We start from the raw sequence: 27,917 nt of genomic DNA on the forward strand, positions 1-27,917 counted from the left end.
GAATTTCTGCTTTTAGTCGGTATTTAATTTCTTCGTGGATATCGTTTTCTGATCCTATATATTAGCCGATGGCAAAACTTTCTTCGTCTTTATGCGATGAGCTTTTGTAAGTCAAAAATTTTCTGCAGGAATTCCAAAATTTAAAAAAAAAAAAAAAAAAAAAAAAAAAAATCAAGATGATCAGTTCCAGCAGAAGAAACACTTGTGATTGTTAAAAATATGCTTTTTGTGACGTAAAAAACAGTTCAAATGCGAGTTGTCCGTGCATTTAAGACATCTATACATACAGGTACGTTTTTATACTTTTCTGTTGGCTATTTTATTTCCTCTGCAAAGGCGCGGCAAATTTTCTGCGATCACATCGCAGATCGCGGCATGTGCTGCAATGGGGTCAAGTATCCATTTTATCAAAAGTATTATTCGATATTTTAACGCATCCAAAATTTGTCGTATTACGATCCCGAGGAACTTCTATGTATTTAGTATATAAATTTCACCAGAGGGGATCGGGCCCCTCTAAATACGCCTCTATTATCTGGAAACAAATAGACGTGGATACAAAAGAGTTTTCATCTTAAATGTTCATGGCGATTTCCTCGTTGGAATAGAAATTTTAAAACCCTGTGTTACAAAGAGAAGAAAGCAGGGTTCACCCGTTACCCGTTCAAACAAGATTTTCCCTGATCGTTCTCTACATGATACTCGTTTTCATACTGTGCTTACATACATTTGAGTCACATTGTATTATGATTATTATCTTCGATAATTGAAATAACAGAAGAGAAACGGGATTTTACTACTTTCACTTTAAATTAATTCATTTCGGAATTTGATTTAAATCAACGATTTTTATTTAAAAAAAATCAAGTGATTTAAATCTTGATTAAAATCGTGATTTAAATCAAACTGATTTAAATCAATCCACCCTGCCAAGGACTACTTTGAAGGAGATTACAGTATGTTCCGGATTTCCAAATCAATAAATGTATTTTTGCCAAAGGTTCAGTATTTTTTTGAACACACCTCGTGAGGAGAGAAAGAGAGAGAGAGTGAAAGTGTTTGCAGTGAGGAGGCACAAATATACAAATATTTTAGAAGGTGTGTGTAAGCAAAAAACTTATATAGGTATAAGACCTGTTCCCCTTGGTTTCTGAGATGGGAAGGGGAAATCCATGGAGCGCCTGAAACCTGCTTAGTTTCATTTAAGAAATTATAACACGCCCTGCAGTTGATATATCGAATAAAGAGATACCTCATTCAAAACTATACAGTAAGCTTTCAAATAATGTATCGATTATCCCAGTAACACCGAAGGAGGTAAGTATCGGAGGAATGTTTTAAAAATTTCCCTTCAAAATTCTCCTGTTTTACTATGATCCCTTATTGTTGAGTGGTAACACCTAGCAAAGCAAATAGAAACATATTGGGTGGATTATTATTATTAAATATTCTGCTTGTTGGCATGTCGTGGGACTAATGAGGTTTGTTTTCTCTTCTTCGTCTTTATTAATTTATAGTTTGGGCCTGGAAATGTTTCTTCCAAGTTTCTCGATTTTCAGCTTCCTCTGTTAACTCCCAATATTTTCTTCTATTTTTCAAATCGTCTATCAGATGTGTTCTTCTTCTTCCTATTCTTCGCTTTCCTTCCATCTTTCCTTCTATGACAGTATGAAGAAGACAATTTCTTCGTAAGATGTGTCCAATCCAATTGGCCATTCTACGAAGGATAGTGGCTAGAAGCGTCCTCTTTTCTCCTATCTGTTTTAAAACGTCTTCGTTTGTTACTCTTTCTGGCCATTTTTTTATCAATCTTCCTCCAACACTACATCTCGAAGCTCTCTAAATATTTCTTCTGTAACTTCCGTAATGTCCAAGTCTCTGAACCTTAAAGTCCAATGCTCCTTGGTCCACTTGACCAATTTCTTCCTTAGTCCAATATTAAAGCTGCTAGTTAAGAGTGACCTTTTCTAGTTGAATGCTTCTTTGGCTATGGCAATTCTCGACCTGACCTCTCTGGTGCAATACGTGTCCTTCGTCAAAATACTATATTATATGCTTAAGATGATGTGAAAGATGCATCTTGACCTCTGCAATAGTAGTGTACCCCCCCCCCCAAAAAAAAAATGAACAACCCGCTGCTCCTTTAGAAACAATATATCATGGGCTGTTCATTTGGTCATGTTAATAACTAACCTACAACAACACAATGTCATGTAAAGTGTATTTATTCATGTTGAGGTTATTGTTGTGCAATACCAGTACAAATACACACATACAAACACCCAGAGACTAACTTGCATCTTTCGCATCTTAGGCATACAGTGTAGTATCCACTCAATATGTTTTTGTTCGTTTAGTGACCATATTTCCACTCCGTAACAAAGGGTCATGATAAAAAGAGGAATTTTGGGGAGAAATTAAGATTTGCCTCCCTTCGATGTTACTGGCATAATTTATACATCATCTGAAAATATTTCAAGTTTATATATATATATATATATATATATATATATATATATATATATATATATATATATATATATATATAGTTTCAAAACAACACCGACAACGTTTGGGAGGTAACTTCTGACACCAAGATAAGACAAAAAGTATAGACCAACGTGGGTGCACAAACACTTCCTTTCCGAGCTATAGGCTACCGAAAACATGAACAAATGAACTTTAAATGTCCATAGCTCCAAAACAATGGAATCTACCGTAGTCGGATCAAGACTTCACTTAGGAACTAGTATGTGCCCTATCCAAATATCCAAGTTTCAGAATCTTGCGGTACTTCCGCAACAGGTTTTGTAGAGATAGTTGTTGGGTACTTCAAATTAAATGACCGTAGTTAAACTCCCTCTATAAAAATTGTGCGTGAGTACCTTGGGATTCCGAAACATGTATTTTGGGATAGGGCACATATTAGTTCTTAAGTGAAGTTTTGATCTGACTACGGTAGGTCCCATAGTTTTGGAACCATGGACCTTTAAAATTAATTTTTTCATGTTTTTGGCAGCCTATAGCTCCGAAAGGAAGCATTTGTGTACCCAGGTTGGTCTATACTTTTTGTCTTATCTTGGTGTCAGGAATCTCCTCCCAAACTTGGTGTTGTTTTGAAACGCGCTATATATATACAGATGGTGATCAGAAAAATGGAAACACCTGAACGAAAGTGCAACTTACCAGATTAATATGATGTCGGGCCATCTTTCGCCTTCAAAACAGCCTTGATGCGACATGGGATGGAGGCATAGAGGTCGTGAATGGTAGCAAGTGGAATTTTACACCATTCCTCGTGCAGGGCATCGGCCAGTTCTTTGAGAAAGGATGGAGGTGGAAATCGTCGCCGGAGTCGTGTTTCCAAGACGGACCACAGATGTTCAATTATGTTGAGATCTGGGGATTGGGCGAGCCAGGGGAGGTGTTGAACTTCATCCCGATGTTCCTCAAACCACGCTCTAACAACGCCAGCTGTATGAATGGGTGCATTATCATCTTGGAAGATGGTGTCATTGTCCGGGAACAACATCCGGACCATAGGATGCAAGTGGTGTCCTAAAATTGCGACATAATCGTTGGCCGTGATTCGTCCGCTAAGTGTGACCACAGGATCCAATGAAAACCATGATATGGCGGCCCACAGCATCACCGAGCCGCCGCCATGTTTAACAGTTGGGCGGAGACACTGCAGATCATAAGCTTCTTTGGGCGTTCTCCACACATAAACACGGCCCGTGGTTGGGAATACGGTGAAGGATGACTCATCCGACCATATCACACGTTTCCAGTCCTCAACGGTCCAAGTTGCATGGTTGCGGCACCATTTGGAGCGTTAGGGTGGTCCTTATTTCTCAAGTTGTATATATCTGAGACCGCACCCCTCAATCTTTTTCCTTTAATGAGAAAAGTGTTCTCTGTAAATTTGAGTTCGTTATGACGACGATAAATGGTGCCGCAAAGACATTTTAATCTTTATAGGAATAGGATTTAGAAAACAGTAGTTTCCTCTGTTGCTCAATAGATGGCAATAAGTTCACAGATTTAAATTCTTCCTTTTAATTCCATTTCTTGTGAAATTTGGAGCAGATTTATGAACAAAATTAAATTGGTAATAATAAATAAATGTCAAACAATTATTTTTTAGGACCATTTACAATTAAATTGTTCCCTCCCTTGTTTTTAATTACAACTGTTATTGCAAATAAAATAATTTTAGACTATTTGTAACATCTATTTCAGGTTTAGCAGTTTGAATTTGTGATCTTTTGATATGATCGTTATTTTTAGGGAATTGAAGTTTCTTTGTGGGTCTTGTTTAATCACGTTATTAAATGAACAAAGTGATCATTATGTGTTCGGTGTCTATTGAAATCAGTCATCGTAGTGGTATTTACCTCGTTGGTAATATGAGTGAACAGGTATTAGGTTGTAAGTTGCTGTCCAACAGGCAAGTACTTGGTGCATGCTTTTATAACATACGAATGTGAAATTACCTTTAAAAGAGAATGCTCGGTTAGCAATTCGTGAAACAGAAATGTTTTGGTCTAAAGCAAGAATACCGATCAAGGATACTCACCACAGCATCGATATACTCATTGGATTGTAAGAAATGTGACATCGGTTTCAAAAATCAAGTATAGGAAATAGTGAAGGGAAGAGGAGACAAGACATATTTCTTAGATATGATAGACGATTTATTTGATACAGCGCATGCAAATGCTTTAGACAAAGCATACAGCGCATACAAATTCAGGAGAGGACAAGGAATTCCTTATATCTCAAAGGAAAAAAGGACGACTTGTGAAGCGAGCGAAACGGATGAATAGTTGATTATCAATTCAAGTGGTGAAGACGAAGATGTATACCAAACAGAAAATACAATTCCAGTGGAAGGAGTAGATTCTGATGAGGTAGTGACAGGATCTTCGAAAAGAAGAGAGAAAGTACATTTTATTACTACTCGACTTGTTGCGGTATTTGATCGCTATAAATTGGTTGATAAAGCTCTATGCACATATTAATCGCAACATCAGAGGCATTGGGACACTACTTCTTCTAATACTGGACGTATGAATGGAGCTTGTATTCTTCTTGAACAGAAATTGGAAAAAGATCTTTTATATCTTCCGTGCAGGCATCATATTTTTGAAATGATATTAAAGTGTGTATTTGAAGAATGTGTTTCAGTTTCTTCCGGTCCAGAGGTACCAATTTTTAAGCGTTTCCAGAAAGAGTGGCCGTGATTTCAACACAACAATTTTGTTGCATGAATTTCTGATCGAAGTGTTAATTCAATTCTTTGCAATATGAAGAAAGATACGCTAGTTTTTGCTGTTCAAAATTTGGAAATGCGGAGAAGCATTGTAGAGAAGATTAGAGACCTTTTGCAGCTTACAGTAATTTTTCTAGGAAGTACGCCTCCTGGAGATATTTCTTTTCGTTTCCCTGGAGCTGTACATCAGACAAGGTGGATGGGAAAAGCCTTATAATGTTTAAAAATATTTCTCTTTAGTAATCAGTTCAAATTAAATGAGCGGGAAGAAGAAAGACTGCGACAAGTGTGCTGTCCTGTTCTAAAAAGCTTGGTTTGTGTTGTATGTAAAAGCTTGGTTTACTTGTCCCAGTACATCTCGTTCACCACATCAAGATTTGCAATTTTTGAAGAGCCTTCAAACGTACAAACTCATAAATTCTGATGTCTCGATAGTGGCTTTATTGAAGTTTTCCTAACATTTTTGGTACCTCTCAGAGGAGCGTGAGCACTTTCATTTTTTGACGAGAATGTCAATAATGAACAAAACACTAAATAGCAGAAAAAATTAAAAATAGTGACAGTTCATATGAAACAATGAAGCGATTTGAACTGCACGCTAGTGAAATAGATGATATAGAAGAAAAAGAAATTGCTGGTTATGTGATAGGAAACACGAAGAAGTTCTTCGAAGGGTTTCGGATTTCTACAGGTTTTCTAGACCTTGATCCGGTTTGTTGGTCGACAAATGATGAATTTCTTTTCGAGAAAAAAAGTAGTTGATAAATTGTATGTTACAAATGACGCAGCGGAAAGAGCGGAAAGTTAATAGAAGATCACAATGCAGTTCTAACTAAAAATGAAGAACAGAAGCAATTTCTTTTGCAAGTGGTGAAATACTATAGAAACTTGTTTCCAGGATGTGGAAAAGCTACCTTGCGTAAAAAGTAAAAGTTATCATTAAGTCGATTTACAATTCAAATATATTTTTTTGTCCATTTTTTAGAATATCAGCCACTGATTGATTTCTAACTCATGTAAATTTTACTAACGAAGCAAGTGGAATGAGAAACAGATCCAAATATCTTTTCCATGGTGGTTCATAACACTATGCATTACGGACGATGATCATGATGCTAGTAGCTTGTTGCCTGATAACCAACTGACTGTATTTGAAACCCCATCAATTCTGAATTACAGAGGAAAGCTTTATGTTGTCCTATTTACATTTGTGATAATTATTATACGTTTATTGACAAATAGTAAAACAAGTGCCATTGAAATTCAAATGGTTTTCTTTTTACAGAAATCAACTGCTTTGCAGCACGGGTTAACGTTGATGGATTTTTGTGAAATTTTGTGTATGATGTTTCTATTACCAAAGGAAATAGAAACATCATACAGCTGGTGCGGCGGAAGAAATTCGAAAATTTATTTTTTCCCATATACCTAAGGACCACCCTATTGGAGCGTGCGCAAGCGTTATGGTCCTTGATGAACGGTTTGGCCCGTGCAACACGACCCCGTAAGTTCATGTCATGTAATTCGCGGCGGACTGTGATTGTCGAAACAGGGTGGGGGAGGTGCTTATTAAGTTCCTCCGTCACTTGCTCCGCAGTGGCACGACGGTTCTGCGTGACAATGCGCTTTAATACCCGGCGTGACCTGTCACTCGTGATTTTCTTGCGCCCACTGTTCCGCTTCCCCGATATGGTATTTCCGTGTGTTGTGTAGGCCGTCATCACCTTCGACGCTGTCCCACGCGACACACCTAACACAGTAGCCGCTGCCGTCACACTCACTCCACATAACCGCACACCAACAATTTGCCCTCTTTGAAAATCTGAGAAGTCTCCCATTTTACACTACCTCCGTCTGCTGCAGCCACTGGACACTGCTGTTCCACTGCGCCTGACGTAGTATGGAGACCGACCTAACACACCACCACCAGCGGTCCGGCGCTGCGGGCGCCACGACACCACTGCCAACCCATACATCTGACGTGTTGCCAACTACAGGTGTTTCGATTTTTCTGATCACCAGCTGTATATATATCCTGGTGTCCAAAAATATGGCAGAATCCTAGTCCACATGGACCAAACATACCTGACTGATCCTAGGCATCCAAAACATGGACACCTGCGTGAAAAAAATGTGCAAGGGAAGAAGAAAACATACAACACACACTCCCAACACCTTTATTTGACACAACTCACCATAGCTGAAAATGACCCAATTTGTGGCGAGGAAACAAATGAGTTTATGGCGGATCAAGAGCATCAGTAAGGCATTTGGTCACCCCGCGCGGCTACACAGGCTGCACAGTGTCGTTCCATGCTTCCGATCACTTCGTTGATGAGGTCCATCGATATTGTTGGCCACTCCGCCGGAAGAGTAGTACACAGGTCCGGAATAGTTCGTGGTGGGGGCTGTCAGACTGCAATCCGTCTTCCGAATGTATCTCAGACATGTTCTGTTGGATTCATGTCTGTGGACCGTGCAAGCCACGGCATGCGTCGAATATCTTCCTCCTCCAAAAATCATCCACCAAACTTGCCTGATGACAACGTGCGTTGTCGTTCATGAATATGAATGATGGTCCAACTGCATCCCGAAACAGTCTCACGTACGGTTCCAGCACCTCATCACGGTACCTCTGGCCAGTCAAAGTACCGCCCTGAGGGACGTGCAGGTCAGTACAACCATTCAGCATGATGCCCGCCCAAACCATCACAGACCCACCACCAAATTGGTCCCTTTCAATGATGTTCTACGGGTTGTAGCGCGTCCCCTGTTCTCTCCATATCAGTGTCCGTCGAGAATCTGACTGCAAGATGAATCGTGACTCATCCGAGAACAGAACACGACCCCACTGTTCCATGGTCCAGTGTCTGTGTTCTTGGCTCCACCTCAAGCGGATCTCCGCTGCACACGAGAGAGAGGAACACACACGACGGGGCGTCTTGCGTAAAGACCACCCTCATGCAGTCGCTGTACACTTGTTTGTTTTGAAACACGTGATCCTGTAGCAGCTGCAAGCCCTGACGACAGTTGCTGTGCTGCGACCAAGTCCGACGTGCTCTTACTGACAGATACCGGCCCTGTCGGGGTGTTTTGACTTTTGGGCGACCCGGAATTGGTGCATGTGCAATGTTGCCGGGGTTTGAAACCTGTGTCATAGCCGTGAGATCACACTTTGTGGTACATGCAGTGCACCTCCGTTTGTGTTTGCCGTCCGATTATCCTGCCCCGAAAAACAGGGTCTAATGTAGGTCCTCGTGGCATGTTGAAGCCTTCACGACGCACTAACACTATTGCCAACACGTCTGCTTTGCACACGACTCAGCAATCAACAGTGGTGTGGTCTGCTGTTATCAGCTCTTCTTCGGGCAATTCTCTTCCCTCCCTCCAGCAGCCTTTGTATGCCCTTCAGTACGCTTTTGTTCTATGTGACAAGGTCAGTTCTGATGGCACTGTTCTATGACGGCTGTATGCCGCTGTTCCCATTGTGTGTTCCCACGTTTTCCCATTTTTATTAATTATGCTATCTTTTTGGACACCAATATATATATATATATATATATATATATATATATATATATATATATATATATATATATATGGGAAATTGAATTACTTTTCTACTATGTAACGTCTTATATGCCTAACTCCTTCAAACTAAAGAAGATCAGGCACTTCCTGAATTTTCTTCTCCTTCCCGTAGTTTATGTTGTGCATTTCGAGATTAATTTCTTTTATTGCATTGTATCTAGTATTTCAGTAAGGTCTGTATTTAGAACTGGAAGAGTAGAGTCTAATTATGAGTAACAAAGCAAATATTCTACGTATATCTTGAATTATATTACTATTCAACGTGTTTTGTTTTGAAGGCGAGTGAAACCAGGAACATTGCTTATAGATAGCAGCACTGTAGATCCAGCTATCTCAAGACAAGTGGCAAAGAAAGCAGAAGAAAGAGGAGGAGCATTTTTGGATGCTCCTGTCTCTGGAGGTAAGAGTTCAATTGTCTTCATTCCATTGAAATGTTTTATAATGCTTATCTTTCTTGAAGCGACTACATTGATGGGATTTTCAGTCACTTGGTATGTGTGAGGAGTATTGCAAAATTTTTATATTTCCTTGTTTCAATAGACACATAGTTGAAACGTAAGATTGGCGAAGAGGGCATCCAAGATACAAGAAATTAATTATAAATATAATCTTATGTTACTTTTGCCTTGTGTAAGTATTTTGAGAACTTCTGGTAAAAAAAAAAAAAAAAAAATTGTTTTGATAATTTAATTATGTATTTGATAATACAATTCCGTTACCTAACTTGACGCCTAGATATACAGATTGGAGTGAATAATAATAGTAACGAAAATTAAAATTAGACTTAAAAGTAACATCGAAATTTGTATGAAATTTGTGTACCAGCTTTTTTCACTGGTACTGAGTCCATCGTAGAGTTATTTAGAAATGGTTATTTAGTGTCCTGTACGTAATATAACATTCGAATTGACAACTTCAGCTTGTTATATATAAAAGACATTCTGAAATGACTCTTGCGAGAAGTTAAAAAGTGTAATTTAGCGAGGGAATTGTGTAGAAACAACGATTGTAATGTTCATACTTTAGAATGTGGCCAGAGAAAGAGAAAGAGGGAGATATTTAATTTTAGCAAATCAACATAGAAGTGCGAATGTGTTTATTGGTTCTTAGTCATCTACACTAGGTATACCGTAGAGTTATAAAATAACCACTAGACGCACAATTGGCGCGATTCCATCTACTAGCGCGTTGCCAATTGAACAGTCATTTGTTTTTCACTTGTATATCGAAAAGCAGTTGTCTGCAGTTTGTTTCAGTTTATAAGTGTTGTTTCCAAGATCCAAACAAGATTTCTGGCTAGAACTCCCTTAAAACATATCAGTTATTTAAAAATACAATATTAACAATGGTTTAAAAGAGCATTTTCGGAGCGTGAAACAATGCAGTGTTTTTATCGTTTTTATAAATTCACTCGGACATCTATCTGAAAGCGGAGTAAGAAAAGCTATGCACAAAAACACAGAGTACAAATGATAAATATTTAAGGCTTCTCTACATCTCATATGATACACGTTGCTATCTGCATATTAAAATAAACTATTCAGATTTAGTTTCAGTTGCGCGGTTAGTCTTGATAAAACGAAAAATAATATATTTAATTGTGTCTAAGCAAAATATATTAATATATTGTGTCTACTATATGTTAATCTATAAATTAATTAAATAAAATACGTACTTCTATTAAGAAAAAGAAATATCCACTAAAAAGCATCATTTAATGCATGTTTTAACTGTTACAAATATTCTAAGCTTAATATGCATTTACCTGGAGGATGAGGGGGCAATCTCACTTTGTAATTAACAATAATGAACACAAACAATTTGCTAAGCAAAACAATATATTTACATAAAAAACCACATACGTGTTACAGTTTTGCCAACTAACACTTTGGCATTATCAGACACTATCCATGTATCTGATGGTGGCTGATGAAGCCAAAGTGTTAGTTGGCGAAACTGTAACACGTATGTAGTTTTTTATGTAAATATATTGTTTTGCTCAGCAAATAGTTTGTTTGTGTTTAAGTATAAGCTTCTACTTATGGAAAATATAACAATAATGATTTCTATTATACAGTATAGTTCCCAAAAGAGTTCTAGAAATTAACCATTAACTACTACAATAACATCGATGCGTCATATAGTTGTTTCAATAACTTTGTAATGTGCGAATATTAAAGAATGCACTAAGTGCTTGAATTAATAATAAACAATGATCTCTGTACTAAGCATATTTATTCCTTTCTGCCGGGGCTTGAGAAAACCCGGGTCTATTTGAAAAAAACCATTCCACCTGGACCCATATGGGTTTTTCGGGTTTAATTGAGTTTTATCGAAATATTTCAATGTCTTTGGGAGTAAAACTGTGAAAATGTAATTTATATTTCAAGATTGTCATTGTCACAACCTGCAACAATTTTCTATTCACTGCTGTTTTGAAAAACGGCCGCTATTTTGAAATTTTATATTGGACCAAATTTTATATCTATACGTCGTCTTTGAATATCTCGTGCTTCGACCTTCAAACTTTCAGCTTAAAAGTCCGAAAATTGCATCCTGTAGCCTGGATTCCCGATATTTTGAAAAATGGCCACCATTTGAAATTTTACGTTGGTGTACGGCCAAAATCTATACAGGAAATTTAATGTGTCTCGTTTTTGTACTCTGAAAATTTCAGCTTAAAAGACTGAAAGTTGTACCCTGTACTATGTGTAGTACAGGCAGACAAACGAACAAATGTAGATCGAGTCGTCCCAGGAGCCTCAGTGACGTTCGCCAAATGTGAATATCAAATTAATTTAAAACAAAGATATTACTCATGTTTTATAAAATAAATGGTTTCAAAATGTCTTATATGAATTAAATATTTTCCAGCGTAAAATAAATGGTTTTATTGTTGAAGTTCACTTCCGATACTTTGTACGTTCAATTACGGGAATTTTCCGAGACTTGTTGCAAGACGGTTCTTTCCAGAAAATTAATTTAGAACAAGTAACGAAGATGTAATTCATATTTTATGAAGTAAACGTTTCAAAATGTCTTAAATGAAATTAAATATCTTCCAATGTAAAATAAATAGTTTTATTGCTCCGATGCTTTGTGCATTCAATTGTGGGAATTTCCCGAGCACTTCTTTCATGATGGTTTTTTTCTGAAAATGCACCTTCCTTTACTGTACATTGAAACTTCCACTAGTACGGAAATTTGAATATAGCACTTGAAATAATAATCGTTACGTAGTATTCAGAACTCCGAGCATTAAGTTTCTTAAATTTGACAAGAATTTTTACGCTGTTGCTGGTGTTGATTTTACAGAATACTTATTCGAAGAGTAGTAACAAATGACTGAACTACTGTTGTTGTTGGAAAACCAAATTTTACTAAAAAATACTTGTATTACCATCAAACGTAAGAAATAATACTAATCGTTTTACTAATGTACAAGGGTTGGATTTTTAGTAATGGCAACACTGCTATAAATATACTCGGGAACAAAGCAATCCATTATAATTCATACCAGCGGTAGGTTAGATGCCCCCCTTCCTCAGAGCACATGAACTCGCCTGCCCTCCCCTCCATGCGCGCGCAGCGCCAGCAATTAGAAGGGAGTTCTGAGTGTGTGCTCGTGGACTACAGTCACGCTGCGTGAGTGCTCGCGGAATACAGTCATGTTTACGAAGCAAGATCAGAGGAGCTGCTTGAAAATTGAATGCGCTAGAGGTAGGAATGCAAAACAGTGCTACGAAGTATTGCAAGATTTTTGCGGTGCAAGTGCATTACCATACCATACAGTAGCAAGGTGGGTCAAAGCCTTTAATGTCACAGACATACCTCGCTCTGGCCATCCTCCTGTAAGTGAAGATGATGTGCAAATCGTGAACGCGTTAGTGCTAGCGGATCGGCACGCTACGATTCGTCAATTGGCCAACGATACAGGACTAGCGCATTCGATGTACTGAAAATTGTGAAGAAGAACCTGGGATTGAGTAAAATCGCCTCAAAGTGGGTTCCAAATGATATGATTGAACAACACAAGTAGCTGCGATATGATGCCGCTTAAACACACCTGGAGCGGTATCAACGTGAAGGTGAGGCTTTCTTACAGCGGATCATTGCTATTGATGAGACCTGAACAAGAGCGTATGAACCACAGCTGAAACGGCAATGAAACGAGTGGCGTCATCCTGGATCACCGAGAAAAACAACAGTTCGGGAATACCCCAACCAATGTGAAAGCTATGCTCATCATTGCATACGACTGGGATGGTGTAATCATAAACCATACCGTCCCTCAAGGACACACTGTTCCCCAAGGACACACTGTTCCCCAAGGTCACTGATTTGTTGCAAGCTCTGTATCACGTCCCGTTTCTCCATATTTAAGTCTCTGCGACTACGACCTCTTCCCGAAGATAAAGAAACCATTTCGCGGGACACGCTTCCGTACAGTTGATGATCTCCTCCGGGCGACCGATCGCTCCATCCGCACTATCCAGAGATTAGGCATTGCGAGCGACTTCACAATCGCTAGGAACACGTGATTCACAATGCTGGTGATTACATCGGGAGCCTGTAAAACTTCGAATCTTGTAAGTACTCTACTTCTCAAGATATACCGTTGTTGCCATTACCAAAAATCCAACCCTTGTATTTACATATTTACTGGTAGCACTGGTACCTATGGCCGTAAACCCGTCAAACGTATGAGAGATAACGTCCCTCGGGTAGCTCAGTCGGCGAGCGCACTATTTACGGAAAGTATTTTCTAAAATATAAAATTGCATATTTTACTTCAGATAGCTATAAGCATAATTCATACATTAATTTGTTCTATAATTATCTCAAACTAAGGTAAGTTCTTTTATTCATTAAATGCATTCAGAACTTTATAAAGGTCTTGTTTTGAATGTAGTTGTATACCTTAACGTGAAAGCATCTAATTTGCCCAAGGAAAGTCCAATATCTGATAAAAATCACTTTCAATGTAATTACCTTAATTGTACCAACAATATACTAACAAAAAGCTCAAAAACCCAAGTGGGTTTTAAGGTGGGTTTTTCGGGCTGGGACCACTCGAGCAAACCCTGCTTTCTGCAACCATACATTTAACTTGTGGCATGTTTTACTCTTCCTGTTAGTTTAATGTGGCTACTGTCATCAAGGACGTACACAGGAATTTATTTTGGGAGGTCCAGATTTAATGGGGATAAATTATATGAAAATTGTAAAATTATACCTGAAATTAGACTAAAATTACAGAATAGTCGGAATTGTGGGGGTCCAAACTCCCAAGATCCAGTTCACGCGTGTGTCCCTTATTGTCACTAGTCTTCAGTAGATAAATTATCAATTGCTTTTTTTTTTTTTTTTTTTTTTTTTTTTTTTTTTTTTTTTTAAGAGAATTATAAATCTCTCCTCGTATATGATTAAAATAATAGGAACTTCAGTTTTTAAGGCAATTGAGCAAGGTTGCTGCAGTTCGAAGAAGCCACAACAATAGCCTTAATTTTACACATTAAAATACTTCTATAGATAAGCAATATTCCGATATCTAAATATGTGTAACTCAAGCTTGAAACGGTATATCATTTTCTCGTATATTTCTCTATACAGCGATAAATCGTACAAGAAATTGAGATTTTCTTCCTGCGAACAAACGTCACTCATAACACACAATATCATGCAAGCGCGCTTTTGCCGTTCACCGGTGCAGTTGAAAGGGCAATGCGTTTGTAGCGCCAATTGTGCCTCTAGTGGTTATTTTATAACTCTGTGAAGAATACCAATATAAGATGTAGATCTACATTTGCACAAAAGGAATGTTAAACTTTAGACAGAGAAATAGAAGTAATTGTTTCATAAATATGGAATCAGTGCAACTTCTTTTTTAAAATCTACTTATCTCCAAAGAAAAAAAAATCCTGACACTGAAATCACCTGAAGATTCGACATCTCGTTGAAAAAACAGAGGAGTCCGTGAATTATTTCATGCTTTTGTTATTCTATCGTGCTTTCAGGAACATCTTGTTGCAACTACATTCTCACGAAGTATGAAACCATGTAACACTTTTTCTTAAGTACATGATTCGACTAACCTTACCTTGCCAGTGTATGAGTATTTATTACTACGAAATGATTTCTTGCTCTTATTCTTGTTCGCTTCAAGTACAAAAATCGATAAATGTATAGAGCCACGAATTTATTGATTCATAAATAACATTAAATAAAACGTAAATAAATATATGTTGGCTAACAAACACTCCTACCACTCGAAAGTTTCTAAAATATATCACAAACAAAACCCGAAACTGTCAAAACACCAGTTCACAGATTATAATCCATGTAGGTTTTGTCACTTTATAACCCATGTCCAGTTAATCCACTATTATGTCCTTGGGTGTATGCCTAATATGAGTTAATAAGGAACTCCAAGCTTAAAACTTTTACGTGAAACTACAGTAGAGCGTCGATTATCCGAACGTCGGTCAACCGAACGACCGCTTAACCGAACTGTGTACTCGCTCGCACCTGTTACTCTTCCACCCTACCGTCCATCATCCCCCTCACTCCCAAACCAAGTTTCCCACAGTAGTCGCCGCACTGAGCCACCGCTGGCGGAACATTGCTTCTAATGGGGCCTTCATAAGGCGCTGCTGACCGGCCAAGCCGCCAGTCGCTGTGTTTCAACAATCAGCACACTTCTGTCGGTTTGGCACTGGCTGTAGAAGTACAGTACAGTACAGTACAGTTCGATTATCCGAACAAACCAGTTTTCCGAACACACATGTCCCCCAATTACTTCGGATAATCGACGCTCTACTGTATTAATAAAACTCACAGTTCTTGTCAAGGTTACCTTTATCCAAATTTATCGTGGGTTTCTTCGTTCTTAGGTATGATCCGAACATATTCTTTTCGGTATATGATGATTTTAATCTGTTTAAAATTAAGACCTGATATTCCTAGACAAATGTCAAATATGAAATAGCTCTCAGTTAACGTATATCTGCTGATAAATCGATGATCGCTGCTGTGACGCATCGTAAGCCTGGTTTCTAGGTTAAGTGGTAGAGTAACAGCTAATGTAGAGGTTTGTATAGGGTATTTCTATTTGCCTCACTTTATTAGTCAGTTGTTGGTGTCAGAACTACCCTTCATTTTGTTGTGTTTGGCCCTATTACTCTATGAATAAAATCCACGGAAAAACTATCTGACTAATAAATACTGACATTATGGTTATAAATAGTTGGAAAATAAGCGGAATATATTAATCGTAGGCTGTTCGAAAATTGACAATAACATTGTTGTAGGTGTAAACGCTGCAAGAGACGGCACCCTGACTTTTATGGTCGGAGGGAATAAACAGGAGTTCGATGCAGCCCAAGACCTTCTCCACTGCATGGGGAAGAATGTTATTCATTGCGGAGGAGTCGGTTGTGGACAAGCTTCAAAGATCTGTAATAACATGCTGCTGGCAATATCAATGATTGGCACAGCAGAGGCAATGAACCTAGGAATCAGGTAGCTTCTGGTTGTCTTTGTCCTTGCATGTGAATACGTTGTCTTGTGCAGGGATTGGAGCTTGGCATGTGATTATTGTCGTTAAGTTTTTGTTTTGCTTCCCGTATTATTAAGAAAATGTAGATTTAGATTAGATTTCTACCGTGTTCAGAAATTGTGTCATTACTAGAAACTTCCGTGTTCTTTAAAGTCGAATATGTTGACGAATATATTTTTATTCGTTTTTAAAATCGTTGAGATCGTTTGTGTTGTAAAGTTATTGTATGTTGTAAACTTATGTTGTATATATATTGTAGAACTTCTTGGTAGGTAGAGCTAGGTAATAAACAAGGTCTAGGATCGACTCCCACTACCGGTTTATTTTATAAAAATTCACTACAGGGTGGCCCAAAAGTAGGTACACACCCCTGCATGGACAAGTATAACATTCTAATTTATGGATTTATTTGCTTCGGCTCTTTCAAGCTTAAGATATAAATAAAAACGCATTAAGAACAAATAATAAAGAAACTAAGTGTACCTGACAGATAACAATAAGAAATGATATAAAATGCAATGAGCTGATCAGTACGGTACTGTATACCTACTTTGGGCCACCCTGTATATAAGAGCATTTACAGAAAATACTACAAAAGTGCTTTCTTCTAATTTATCAGGTTGCAATTAGGTAGTTGTTGACCGTGTGGTCGAGGACAGGATCTGCACAGAACCCAAAAGCAGGCTAAGCAAAGTGGCGAAGGAGACTCCAATGCTCCGAAGCAAGCAGGGATTGGATTAAAAGTAGAGATGCAAAAAACCCGGCTTTTTTGAACCGATGGTTTTTTTCACATAAAAAGCCGGCTTTTTTGGGAAAAAAACGAGAATTTCGGAAATTTTGGCCTTTTTCATTTTCATGATTTTTCTGTCTAAATAGCTTTCTTATAGTATATTCTAAGAATTTCATGACCTAAATGTGATATTTCGCTCTGAAATTCACCACCAAGATGGATGGAGCACAGGTTTTACGAATTAAAATTAACATGAAGAATGTAGTATTTGAGGGCTATTGAGGGCTATTTAACTTTATTTTAACTTTTGAGTTATCGACATTTTTTTCTTCTCTAGATCATTTCAATTTGTCATCCATGTTTCATTTCTAAGAGCTTAGTACTCTAGCTTCTAGCGCAAAAGTTAAACTTGCCCGTTTTTCTATTTATCCGTCAAAGCGTATGTTTTTCAATATATCCGTCAAACCGTACTTCCACATTTCTGTTATAATGTAGCTTTGCAGTGATTTAGCAATAATTTTCCAGACACAACCTTGAATACCAATTTATACAAATAATCAGTAGCGGATTTAGAAATGTACTTTAGGAGGGGTTTCTCTGATTGTCTCGTTTTCTAAAAAGTACTAATTTTATTTGGGAGGTGCTTGAATTTTATGAGTACAGGCATAACTAATACTGTATTTCGTTTCGTTTATATATTTAGCGATAATCTTCCGGACCATTTTATACTGAGAATCAGTGGCGGATTTAGAAAAGTATTTTGGGAAGGTGTTTTCTTACTAATGTTTAGTTTTTCTAAACATTAGTAATTTTTATTTGACAGGAGCTTAAAGTTTATGAGTAAAGGCATAACTAATAGATATTTCTTTTGTTGCAGACATTCCGTAACTTTGGGAAACAGACTTCAGTCCAAAAGACCGCTCCCCCTAACCTTCGCAAAACCGTTACTGCTGGTAATTAGTAATAATAACGATTTAAAAACAATAAGAAGGGATAACCAACTCACAATACACGCACTATGTCTACATTCACAGATGGAATGAAGAAAAGCTTTGTCAGAATGGTCGAATACTGGGTTGAATCCCGGACTTCCCGATAGAAGCGCAAAAGCTAACCATTCAGTCATGTTTGTTGTGCAGTTGTATTTAGCTTAACTTAAATATATTCCGTAGTCCTTTGGGGGGAGGGGGGGAAAGGAGTTCCGTAATGATATGTTGAATCCCTCTTGTTAAAAATTAAGGAAACTTAAGGATTGGGTAAACCGTGATGGTGGTGATATAAAACTTAACTGTAGAATTTCAAGAATATACAGAACCAAACGCTCTAGATGTGCAGGCTAATATTTAACCCTTCTTTCATGCGTAAACCAAGTAGCGGTTCGGATGTCACTTGAAGCGAAAGTCTTCTCCTGATAACCTCGGTATTACGTAAGGATGTTAAGCCTAATCATACGAAACGAAACCAAATTGTATATTTGCCTGTTGTTTTATAAAGAAGACAAGATTGCTTAAATATATTGATAGAAATTGGCATAATTTATCGATTGCCTACGTAGCTTCCAACATTAGCTTGGATTGGACTTTCAATTACATCTACGTACTAAATTTGTAATTTAATACCTCAGTTTTAGCGTACTGATTATGATACGTTGACCTTTAAATTTTACATGCAAAGCAATAACAGGATTTTCCCGTTATTGTCTTACATTTCAAGTAATGACGGGATTTTCCCGATGGCTAGGGCGGGAGATTCTCAATTTAAGACATTTACTGACCGGACTTCTTTAAGCTTATGGGACTTCTTCCAGCATAACCCCGCTGTTGCATAACAACACCAAGGCGAAACAAACTTATTTCTGTGAATATGTAATATAAACACATAAAGCAAAATATCTAAATAAAAAAACCTGGTTTAAACCGGGTTTTTGGCATTTTCAAAATCAACCATGGTTCTTGCCAACTCTGCTTACTTTTGTATATAGGAAGTTAAAAACTTCTTATTATATACATTAGTTAATCCTTTGGAATTCATAATGTAAATATGTTGAAGTAAAATTGTTTGAAATATCTTTTCGAAATTCATGGTTTATTTTCGAGGTTTTATATTATTATCAGCATCAGCCACTAATTAAATGACTTTTTTTGTTATAGAGAAGCGAAACAAAGTCTGCTTTATCAATTTAAAGCAGAATTTTGAAAAAAGCCCAAAATTTCCCAAGCAAAAAAAAAAAAAGCAGAAAAAACCGGGGTCCAAAAAAGCCGGTTTTTTTTTTTTCGAGCCCTTGCATCTCTAATTAAAACTCTTAGAGCCTCGTAGCAGGCTAATCAACTGTGGTAGAATTCCCAACAGAGCCCCGAAGCAGACTAAGCCAGGATGAAAGAAATAGCCAAGAATCCCGAAGCAGACTAGAGGCTTTGGAGTTAGGGTCTCCTAATGCTCCGAAGCAAGCAGTAGGAGGGACACCAGAGAACTTGTACTGGTCCGCTGGTTGCTGTCGAATTTATAGGTATCCAGGGTTGCGGTGGCGCTGCTGGTGTCCTGTCGTCATGTGGTTCGTAAGAGGTGCCAGTGATCTGTCGTCTGCTGCTCGTAGTAATCCCATGTGGTGTGTAGTAAATCCATGTGGTAATGTTTATAAACAAGAGCACATGGTTTATAAACAAGAGACTCCCAAATTTAACAGTTGGCTCAGCTTGAACCCATCCCAAAAATTAATTGCCCTATTGACTCATCTTGTGATCTATGCTGGTCCTCTAAGGGTGTACAGCCATTTCCGAAAGGGCATTGTTTGGCCCTTTCTTAAATTTTTGACGCGGCTATCCTCAAAATTTCCCTTTATACCATATGCGTTTATTAATGTACTTATATGTATGCTTCCAGATACAGCACGTTACACTTAAAGATGTAACAATAATTTGAAAGAATGAGAGAAACAATTTAGCAAGAAGCATGCAGACAGTAAAGGAAAAAATAACAGAATATCAAGAAAAAATTAACAAATACTTACTTACAATATTGCAAAGATCCGTATACCCATACGTATCTGCAAACCACATCTTTTGACTACGAACACGTGCCTTTACAATTATAAACAAACCGTGGCAGACGACAGAAGAAGACTGCACCTACAGAAAGAAGGAAAGAGGATTCGGAAAATTACAAACAAGACGGAGATAACCTTAAAATACTCCGGGGGTTGCTATGAGCTACGGAGTATAACGGATCCCGTCTGAGGCCTATTTATTAGTAAGAGAACCTGGACTAAGATAGATATCCCATATTTCACTAGGCCACATCGTGTGCTGAGGGGCTTCACTCTTACTAAACACTGGAAACATTTAAAGAGACTTTGAAATTTACAAAAACTTTGTAAAATTTTATAAAGCATTTATTTAATAAAAGGGTGGAGTTCAATTCCCGTGTACGTTATTTAGACTCTACCTGCAGAACATTGCAATATTTACACAATGCTGATCAGAAACTTCTTCCAGAGGTAAAAATATCTGTTGTAGGTAAAGATCTGTTGTAATCAGAAGAAAGGTGTTCATGAGCGACGTTTGGACTATTACAAGTCCAGGTTTCGAAACATAGAATAGATTCGTATTCCGTGTTATGCGAGTGGATGCTCTAAAATTAATTTTGGGAACTAGAGTGGTAGTTTTATTTTCCATTTGCTATTTTATGTTGAAACAAAAAAATATCAGCTTTTTTTCGACGAGTAGTATACGATGCTTTATTGAGTGTTCTCATGATGGGTTCATTGCTTGAACTACATAGCTCTGGAACTCTGTGACGATGACTCTTATCAATCCGAAATTCGGATTTTATCTGATATCTAGATTTCTTCCGAAAAACGGAAATTAAATAATCCGGTTTTGGAAACTAAAATATCCAGATTCCGAATTTTTTGGCATTCCTAATATATAGGAGTCTAAAAGAACCACTTGAAATACCGAAGAAACGAAAAGCACTAGCGGCATATATATACTTTGTGTGTGTGAGGGAGGGAGAGAGAGAGACAGAGAGAATAAAGAAGAGGGGAAAGGTATATCTTCTTTTATTGCTTTGTTTGCCATACAAAATATTGGCTCCTTAGCCTCTGTGCATGTTTCAAATAAGTCTAATTAGAAATGCTTCATTCATTTTATTATTTCAAATTCCTGCGTGGAAATACTGTACCCATAAAAAGGTTGCCAATTCAGATATGCTAAATCACTTTCACTAAATAGGGTTCCTACTGGTCAGGGAAGTCAGTAAAACCTCAGGGAAAATGGTGCAGATCAGGAAAAGTCAGGGAAATTTTTAAAAAATATATTTTTTCTAACATTAATTGTATACCAATTTCAGCTTAGCCAACTATTAATGATCACACTATGGGACGTTGCTCATATTTTTATGGGTGGTAAGTGAAATGTAGTATGGCAATTGATTATTATTTGTCACTATAGAATAAATATTCTCTCATATATAAATATTCACCGTTATTTATTCCTTATTTATATGTCAACGTCATCCGACACATGGTATGGAAGTCAGGAAATTTCCTTCCACAGTTCAAGGAGAAGTCACGGAAATAGATTTCTCCAAATCAGTAGAAACCCTGCTTAATAATACATTTGTATGGGGGAAGATGTCCGATAATTTAAACGTATAATGTCTTATTGGAATGAATGTTTCTCGTGTATTATAAACTGAATTGAAGACAGTCTGAGAGCAAATAGCTAAATCATTTCTGGTTTCAATATTTCACGAAAGAGGTGTTCTGATAAGTCTAAAAATAATAACAGTTATGTGAAGATAATTGGCTCCACCATTTACAGATATATTCGCAAGCTTAAGTATTAACAACGAAGAGTAAAATACTTTCTACTTTGCGTGTCAGAACTAGCTGATTACGGAGAACACTTCCTTTCGCTCATGCGATGATTCTAACTGGTTGGAATTTGCGATTGAATTCCGGTCTGCTACTCGTGCGCTTGAAACAACGACCACCATGTTTGTACGTCACAAGTCGGTATAGGGGAAAAGGTCTGCGCCGTTCACTAGGGAAATGGCTTGACGAAAGATATGATGCATGTTTTTCTAATGTGTACGACGTTGCTAATAACACAAAGAATAAGAAAAGTAACAGAATTTAAGATTTATTTAAAAAGCAAGCTATTTATATATTTATTATCAAGTTATTTAAATATACTTGAATACCTTAGGACAAAGTTGAAGTGTACTAATTTGCTATATTATTGACATTGTTGGCAGCCTGAAGTATGAAACTAATTAATATTCTCATATTTCGGTCACCGACCGACCTTACGAAGCGAATTTTATTCATTCTTAAGAAAAAAAATCAACAATATAAAAGCATAGTTATCTGATAGTAGAGTGTTAATTTCTTATATGCAAGTTCATCCTAAATTCGATAGTTATGCGCCCAGGGGGAAGCCAAGGAAATTAATACATGAAAAGACATTTCTCAAAATAAAAATAAGCTAAATCTTTTATTGAGTTCAACAGAAGGACGCACAAACTTACGATGATAATTATGTTTAGGAGCATTCTGATATTTATCAGTGCTATTATCGAATTACTTTACACATTAGCAAGGTTATTTCATCATATCTTCGTGCTTACTGTCGTTTTCTTTAGAAATGGAACATACTCGTAAATTGTTTATATTATTCCATGTAAACATTTACAAATTGGCTGAAGTGTTTTGAGCATATGAGTTAAAATTTAAACCAACAAACAAACAGATGTGGTCTCACAGTAATGATAACAAACTAGTTACAGTGGCTTATTACTGAATAAAATAAAATGAAATTTCTACTTTTATGTTTCACGAATATGTCCTGTAGGCAAAGGGAGACGGATGATTAATGAGAGTGAGTTTATTTGCAAGCCTACCTTGAAAAGTTTAGGGGGCAGTAAAAATTTAGGGGGCAGCCTCCCTGGCCTATCTGAAGGGGAGAAGAATATAAATAAACTTATGTTTGTGAACTTAGAACACTATTTCGTGCGAGATTATTGAAAAGAAAAGGCTGAAGTTTCAAAGTGACAACATAAGTAACATATAATGAATTTCTGCCAATATTCCTCTTGTTCAGGCTCGAAAAATCCTGGACGCCAGGTAGTCAAGGCGATTGGAAATAGGAGTCTGGCTCCTAAATAAGTAAAATCAAAAATAAAATTATGAAGTCCCATGTATGAAATTGTATTATTATGGTGCCTAGGTTTGAGAACCGCGCCTAGGTCACAAGAAAAATTCTCGAGCACTTATCTTGTTTATGATGGTCTTTCAGCAGCTGACTATCTGTCTGCATCTATTCGCTACAGCTTCCTTCAGTTTCAAACCACCGTGGTGACTACAAAAGCATTTCCCGTGTAGGAACATAGTAAGAAAGTAAAGAGCTATATAATACTATTCTTGTAGCATTAAGATAAGAATAGTTGTAGGAATGGTGTGGGTTGACCAATTGCTAATATGCAGAGTAAATAGTAGAAAAAATGAAAGTATGAAATAGGATATGAATATTTTTAAAGGGATTAAGAGCCTTTACGTGCAGAAAGTGCTTATTTTTAGGTGTAGTATAATAGCATGGAGATTCACGACAAATCTTCAAAATAAAGAAAAGCTATAATATGGTGGCCTTGATATTCTCAGTCTGCGTATGAACTGATATAATGCTTAGACTCTAATGTTTTGGGGGTAATACAATAGTAAAGTAATCTTGCTTAAGTGTACAAGTATCTAAAATATTTGTAATGGTAGAACATTACAAATGCCCATTAATGTACTTCAAACTAGGAAAATAGGTCTTATTAACACTTTACATTTATATACAGTAAGTGTATTACTTATTTTGCCATTTTTCCTTTCACTATTCTACTAAATTTATTTGTAGTTTGCAGTAAGAAACCGTAATATCAAAAGATTCCTGGGGCCGCGATGGCTCAGTGGTAGAGCGTTCACCTCTGGTGCTTGGGGTCCCGGGTTCGATCCCAGCCCTCGCCAAGTGAATTTTGTGGTTTCCTCGGGGTTCTCCCGTTTCCTCACACTTTCTTCATTCCACCATTTCATTCATTACTCATCATCACCGTCTCCTTTAGTCTAACCGGCATAACCGTGGGACGTAAAATTCAAAGATTTCATTTTTTTTTTCAAAAGATTCCCTCAAGCTTCCATTGCGACTCTCAGAGCAATACTGACCTGTAACGTTTGTCTGTGTTGCCGCGACGTAACAGCTCATTTTTCTATTGTTTGAAGCGTTATATCTCCGTAACGAAGAAATATTTTTCTGAGATTTTTGGTATGTGGTATATTGAAGACTAGTTCTACATGATGATGTCTTTAAATTACAACCTTTGGTCAAAAAGGAAATGTCCATTAAGAGTTGAAATGTTTCTACGTATGTTCAGCCCTCTTGACAGCTGCGAAAATCGTGCTGCATAGAAAATACTGCACCAGCATAATTCTAAGTAAGTTTGTTATGGACAACATCTGTCCGTGGGTTTTCCTTTTCCTTCCACATTCTCATTCCACCAATTTTTCCATTGTCACTCGTTTTTTTTTCCATTGTCACTCGTTGTCTTAATCATCGTCTCCCTTAGCCTAAAGGACACAATCGTGGGATGTTAAACTGAAAGATTTCATTTCATTTCATTTTATCAACACAATTGCACTTACAAGACAACGAAGTAACTGAAATTAAAGTGAGCTGTATGTGCCTCTTTTCTGTATCAACCTAAATTTTGATGGAGCAAATCAAATGTATACACATCAACTATTATAGACAAGAAAGTTGCCAAAATTGTGATAAGTCATATATGCACCATCCCAAAAATTCATTTGGAGCAACTGAATAAATAAATGAAGACAAAAATATCCATGTCAAATTTTAGGATCGGGATCAAAATATAATCCTGTCGAATTGTATGAAACTACACCTATAAGGGATGTAAAGTAGCTCAACTGTCAATTTTTCGTAAAACTAGACATATTAGCTATAGAAAATTAAACTTATGAGGTGTGAAATGAAACTTTTTTTTTTTTCCGGAGGTGTGGGGCATAACAGAAATTTAAATGGAAGCCACACATGTTCCCTAGAGGAAAAAAGCATCAAGAAATGCAAGTTAGTCTATCTGGGGAACTTAATTTTTGAGAGAGATGCAGTATGGGCTTATTGCTAAATTTGAGCGTATTCGAGATCATTTTCAGTGAGGAGAAGGTATTATTATTCCCACATAATATGGATAGATATTCACGAATCATTATAACAAGAAGTTCTTGGTCTCATGAAGTCGAAATAAAGTACCAAAAATACTGAAGATTTGAAGTGTTAATTAAAATGAAATTTGTTTCAGAAATAACTATTTAAAAAAATTAATTTCTTGTTTATTGATTTATATTGTTCAGTTTATATATATATATATATATATATATATATATATATATATATCGAAAAAGAGAAAAGCTAAGACAATGATTATTAATATTTTTGTAGAGACTTGCTTTAATATTTTAGGTGAAACCATAAAGATATACTTTAGAGACAAAACAAATTCATGAATAGACTTCGGATCAATATACACTAAAAAACAACAAAATATACATCCAAATATGCTAAAAATCACGAAAATATGCACTGAAAATTTGCGAATATCCACTAAAGAGGGTAAATGTGCACCAATCAAAAGCTAAAGCTAAATGAAAAATGTTATTACACATTTAGGAGAAAAGATTGTATTCACTTAAACTACATAAAATTGATGTAGCCCGATAACTATGATGCATTCATGTTACAATACATAACTGTATTTTCCGATATTTTCTGGCAAAAACGTGATGCGTTTGTCAGTGAAAACATTTCTGTACATCGGAAATGTTCATTTTGTGTAACAGATTGTTAAGGGACAGGATTTCTAAGAAGCAATAGAGCGATAAAGTCCGAGATCAAACTTATGCTTGGAAAGATGAATTGATATCAAAAAGTCATTTCTCGATATCTGTTACTGCTTTTGCACAATGCAATATTGAAATCAGAAGTAGTGGAAAATGTCTACTACATCCAGTTTTAGTAGAGAGATAGGGGTGGATACGATATACTAGTATTACCTTGAAACGCTGAATTGTTTCCTGGAAAACACTTGTCGCTTTCGCAATAACCTTCGAAATATGCACTATAAAACTTTGCTGCTTTACTCAAAACCAGCTGAAACGAATTTATATTTAAATAGCATATCACCATCACATCAGGAAAAAAAAAAAAATGCAAATATTCTAAAATTCGAAGTCTATTCCTATTCATAAATTTTCAACATTATTAATATTCTCAGAGTCGTTTGACTAGATTTAGATTTGGATTTAATTAAAATTTTCTCTGCTTCCACGTGTCATTGTAGGCTTGGTTTGGATCCAAAGATGTTGTCGAATATCCTGAACTCAAGTTCTGGTCGTTGCTGGTCAAGTGAGGTGTATAATCCAGTGCCAGGGGTCCTAGATAATGTACCAGCGTCTAATGATTATGAGGTAAGAATTAGTGGGTATGAACAGGACCGTATTTATATCTTGTGCGCTCTGTGCTCGAAACAATTTGCCGCCCTCCCCCACACAAACTTCTATGTCTCACGAGGGAACCTATCCAAGTGTAACTCTGACTTCGAGTCGAGACTATGGCCGTTGGATACCCTGTCCCAAAAGAACATAACACGAAAAGGGATACATCCTCGATCACAACCATTGCGGAGATATAAGCGTGAAAAGTTAGAAATTGAGCTCCATACTATACATTACAAAGTCGGATTCCGGGTCAGATTTTTCGGAAACGGTCGGGTAAGGAAACTCAGCGAATACATATCAAATTAGTGTAGGGAGCCCAGCACCTTTTGAATGAAAAATTTGTGTCCCCGGGGCACTCGCAGGGTCCCAGGCGGGTTCCAACTCAAAATTTGCAAATGGAACCTGGGGTCAAGTAGCATACTATATGAGAGCTATTGTTAAATAAAAGAAGATAGAACAAATCTCAACACTCTACGATAACCTTGTGCAAACGGGCAACTGGTCAAAATGTCAATACAACCTACATCAGAAAATCTATGGCCACACTTCTAAAACCGTTAAGTTGCGACAATAACAAAACAGAAAAACACGTTTAAAAGTGCAAGGTATTGAAGTAAAGCAAATTGCTGCAGTCTCTCACAGAGTCGCACAACGGACCTTATCCAAGTATAAGTGTGACTTTGAATGACCAATGGGCCATAGAGTAACCATGACCATTGGATTCCGTGTCCTAGAAGAGAAAGGATACATTGTCAATCGCAACCGTCGTGGAGGGTGAGGTCAAAAGGCAACGGTATATGCTTCGCGCATCGGGACCCCAGATTCACAGATTGCACCGTGAAATTTCTATCGGAGGATTTGCTGAACGAGAAACATGATGGTAAAGACGAATAGGAATGACCTTGAAACTGTGAAGCAACTTGGAGAGGAGTGGGGTTGGAGAAAACTGGAATAATGGTGCAGAAATAAAATATATCGGGGGATGCTTTTGAGAGAGAGACTCTGCAGCAATTTGCTTTACTTCAATACCTTGCACTTTTAAACGTGTTTTTCTGTTTTGTTATTGTCGCAACTTAACGGTTTTAGAAGCGTGGCCATAGATTTTCTGATGTAGGTTGTATTGACATTTTGACCAGTTGCCCGTTTGCACAGGGTTATCGTAGAGTGTTGAGATTTGTTCTATCTTCTTTTATTTAACAATAGCTCTCAT

General features: G+C 37.1%; 1 protein-coding gene across 2 annotated transcripts in view; it reads left to right on the forward strand.

Annotated features, from left to right (window-relative positions):
* Positions 1-27,917, forward strand: part of LOC145673532 (3-hydroxyisobutyrate dehydrogenase, mitochondrial) — a 60,404-nt gene that overhangs the window by 15,638 nt on the left and 16,849 nt on the right. For both annotated transcript variants that reach the window (XM_081743324.1, XM_081743325.1), the window contains exons 4-6: positions 9,145-9,266; positions 16,177-16,387; positions 26,551-26,677. In XM_081743324.1, coding sequence (XP_081599450.1) covers positions 9,145-9,266; positions 16,177-16,387; positions 26,551-26,677 — 460 coding nt within the window. The remainder of the gene's footprint in view (positions 1-9,144; positions 9,267-16,176; positions 16,388-26,550; positions 26,678-27,917) is intronic.

This window comes from Thermobia domestica, chromosome 16, assembly GCF_964235325.1.
Source record: "Thermobia domestica chromosome 16, izTheDome1.hap1.1, whole genome shotgun sequence".
Lineage (NCBI taxonomy): Eukaryota > Metazoa > Arthropoda > Insecta > Zygentoma > Lepismatidae > Thermobia > Thermobia domestica.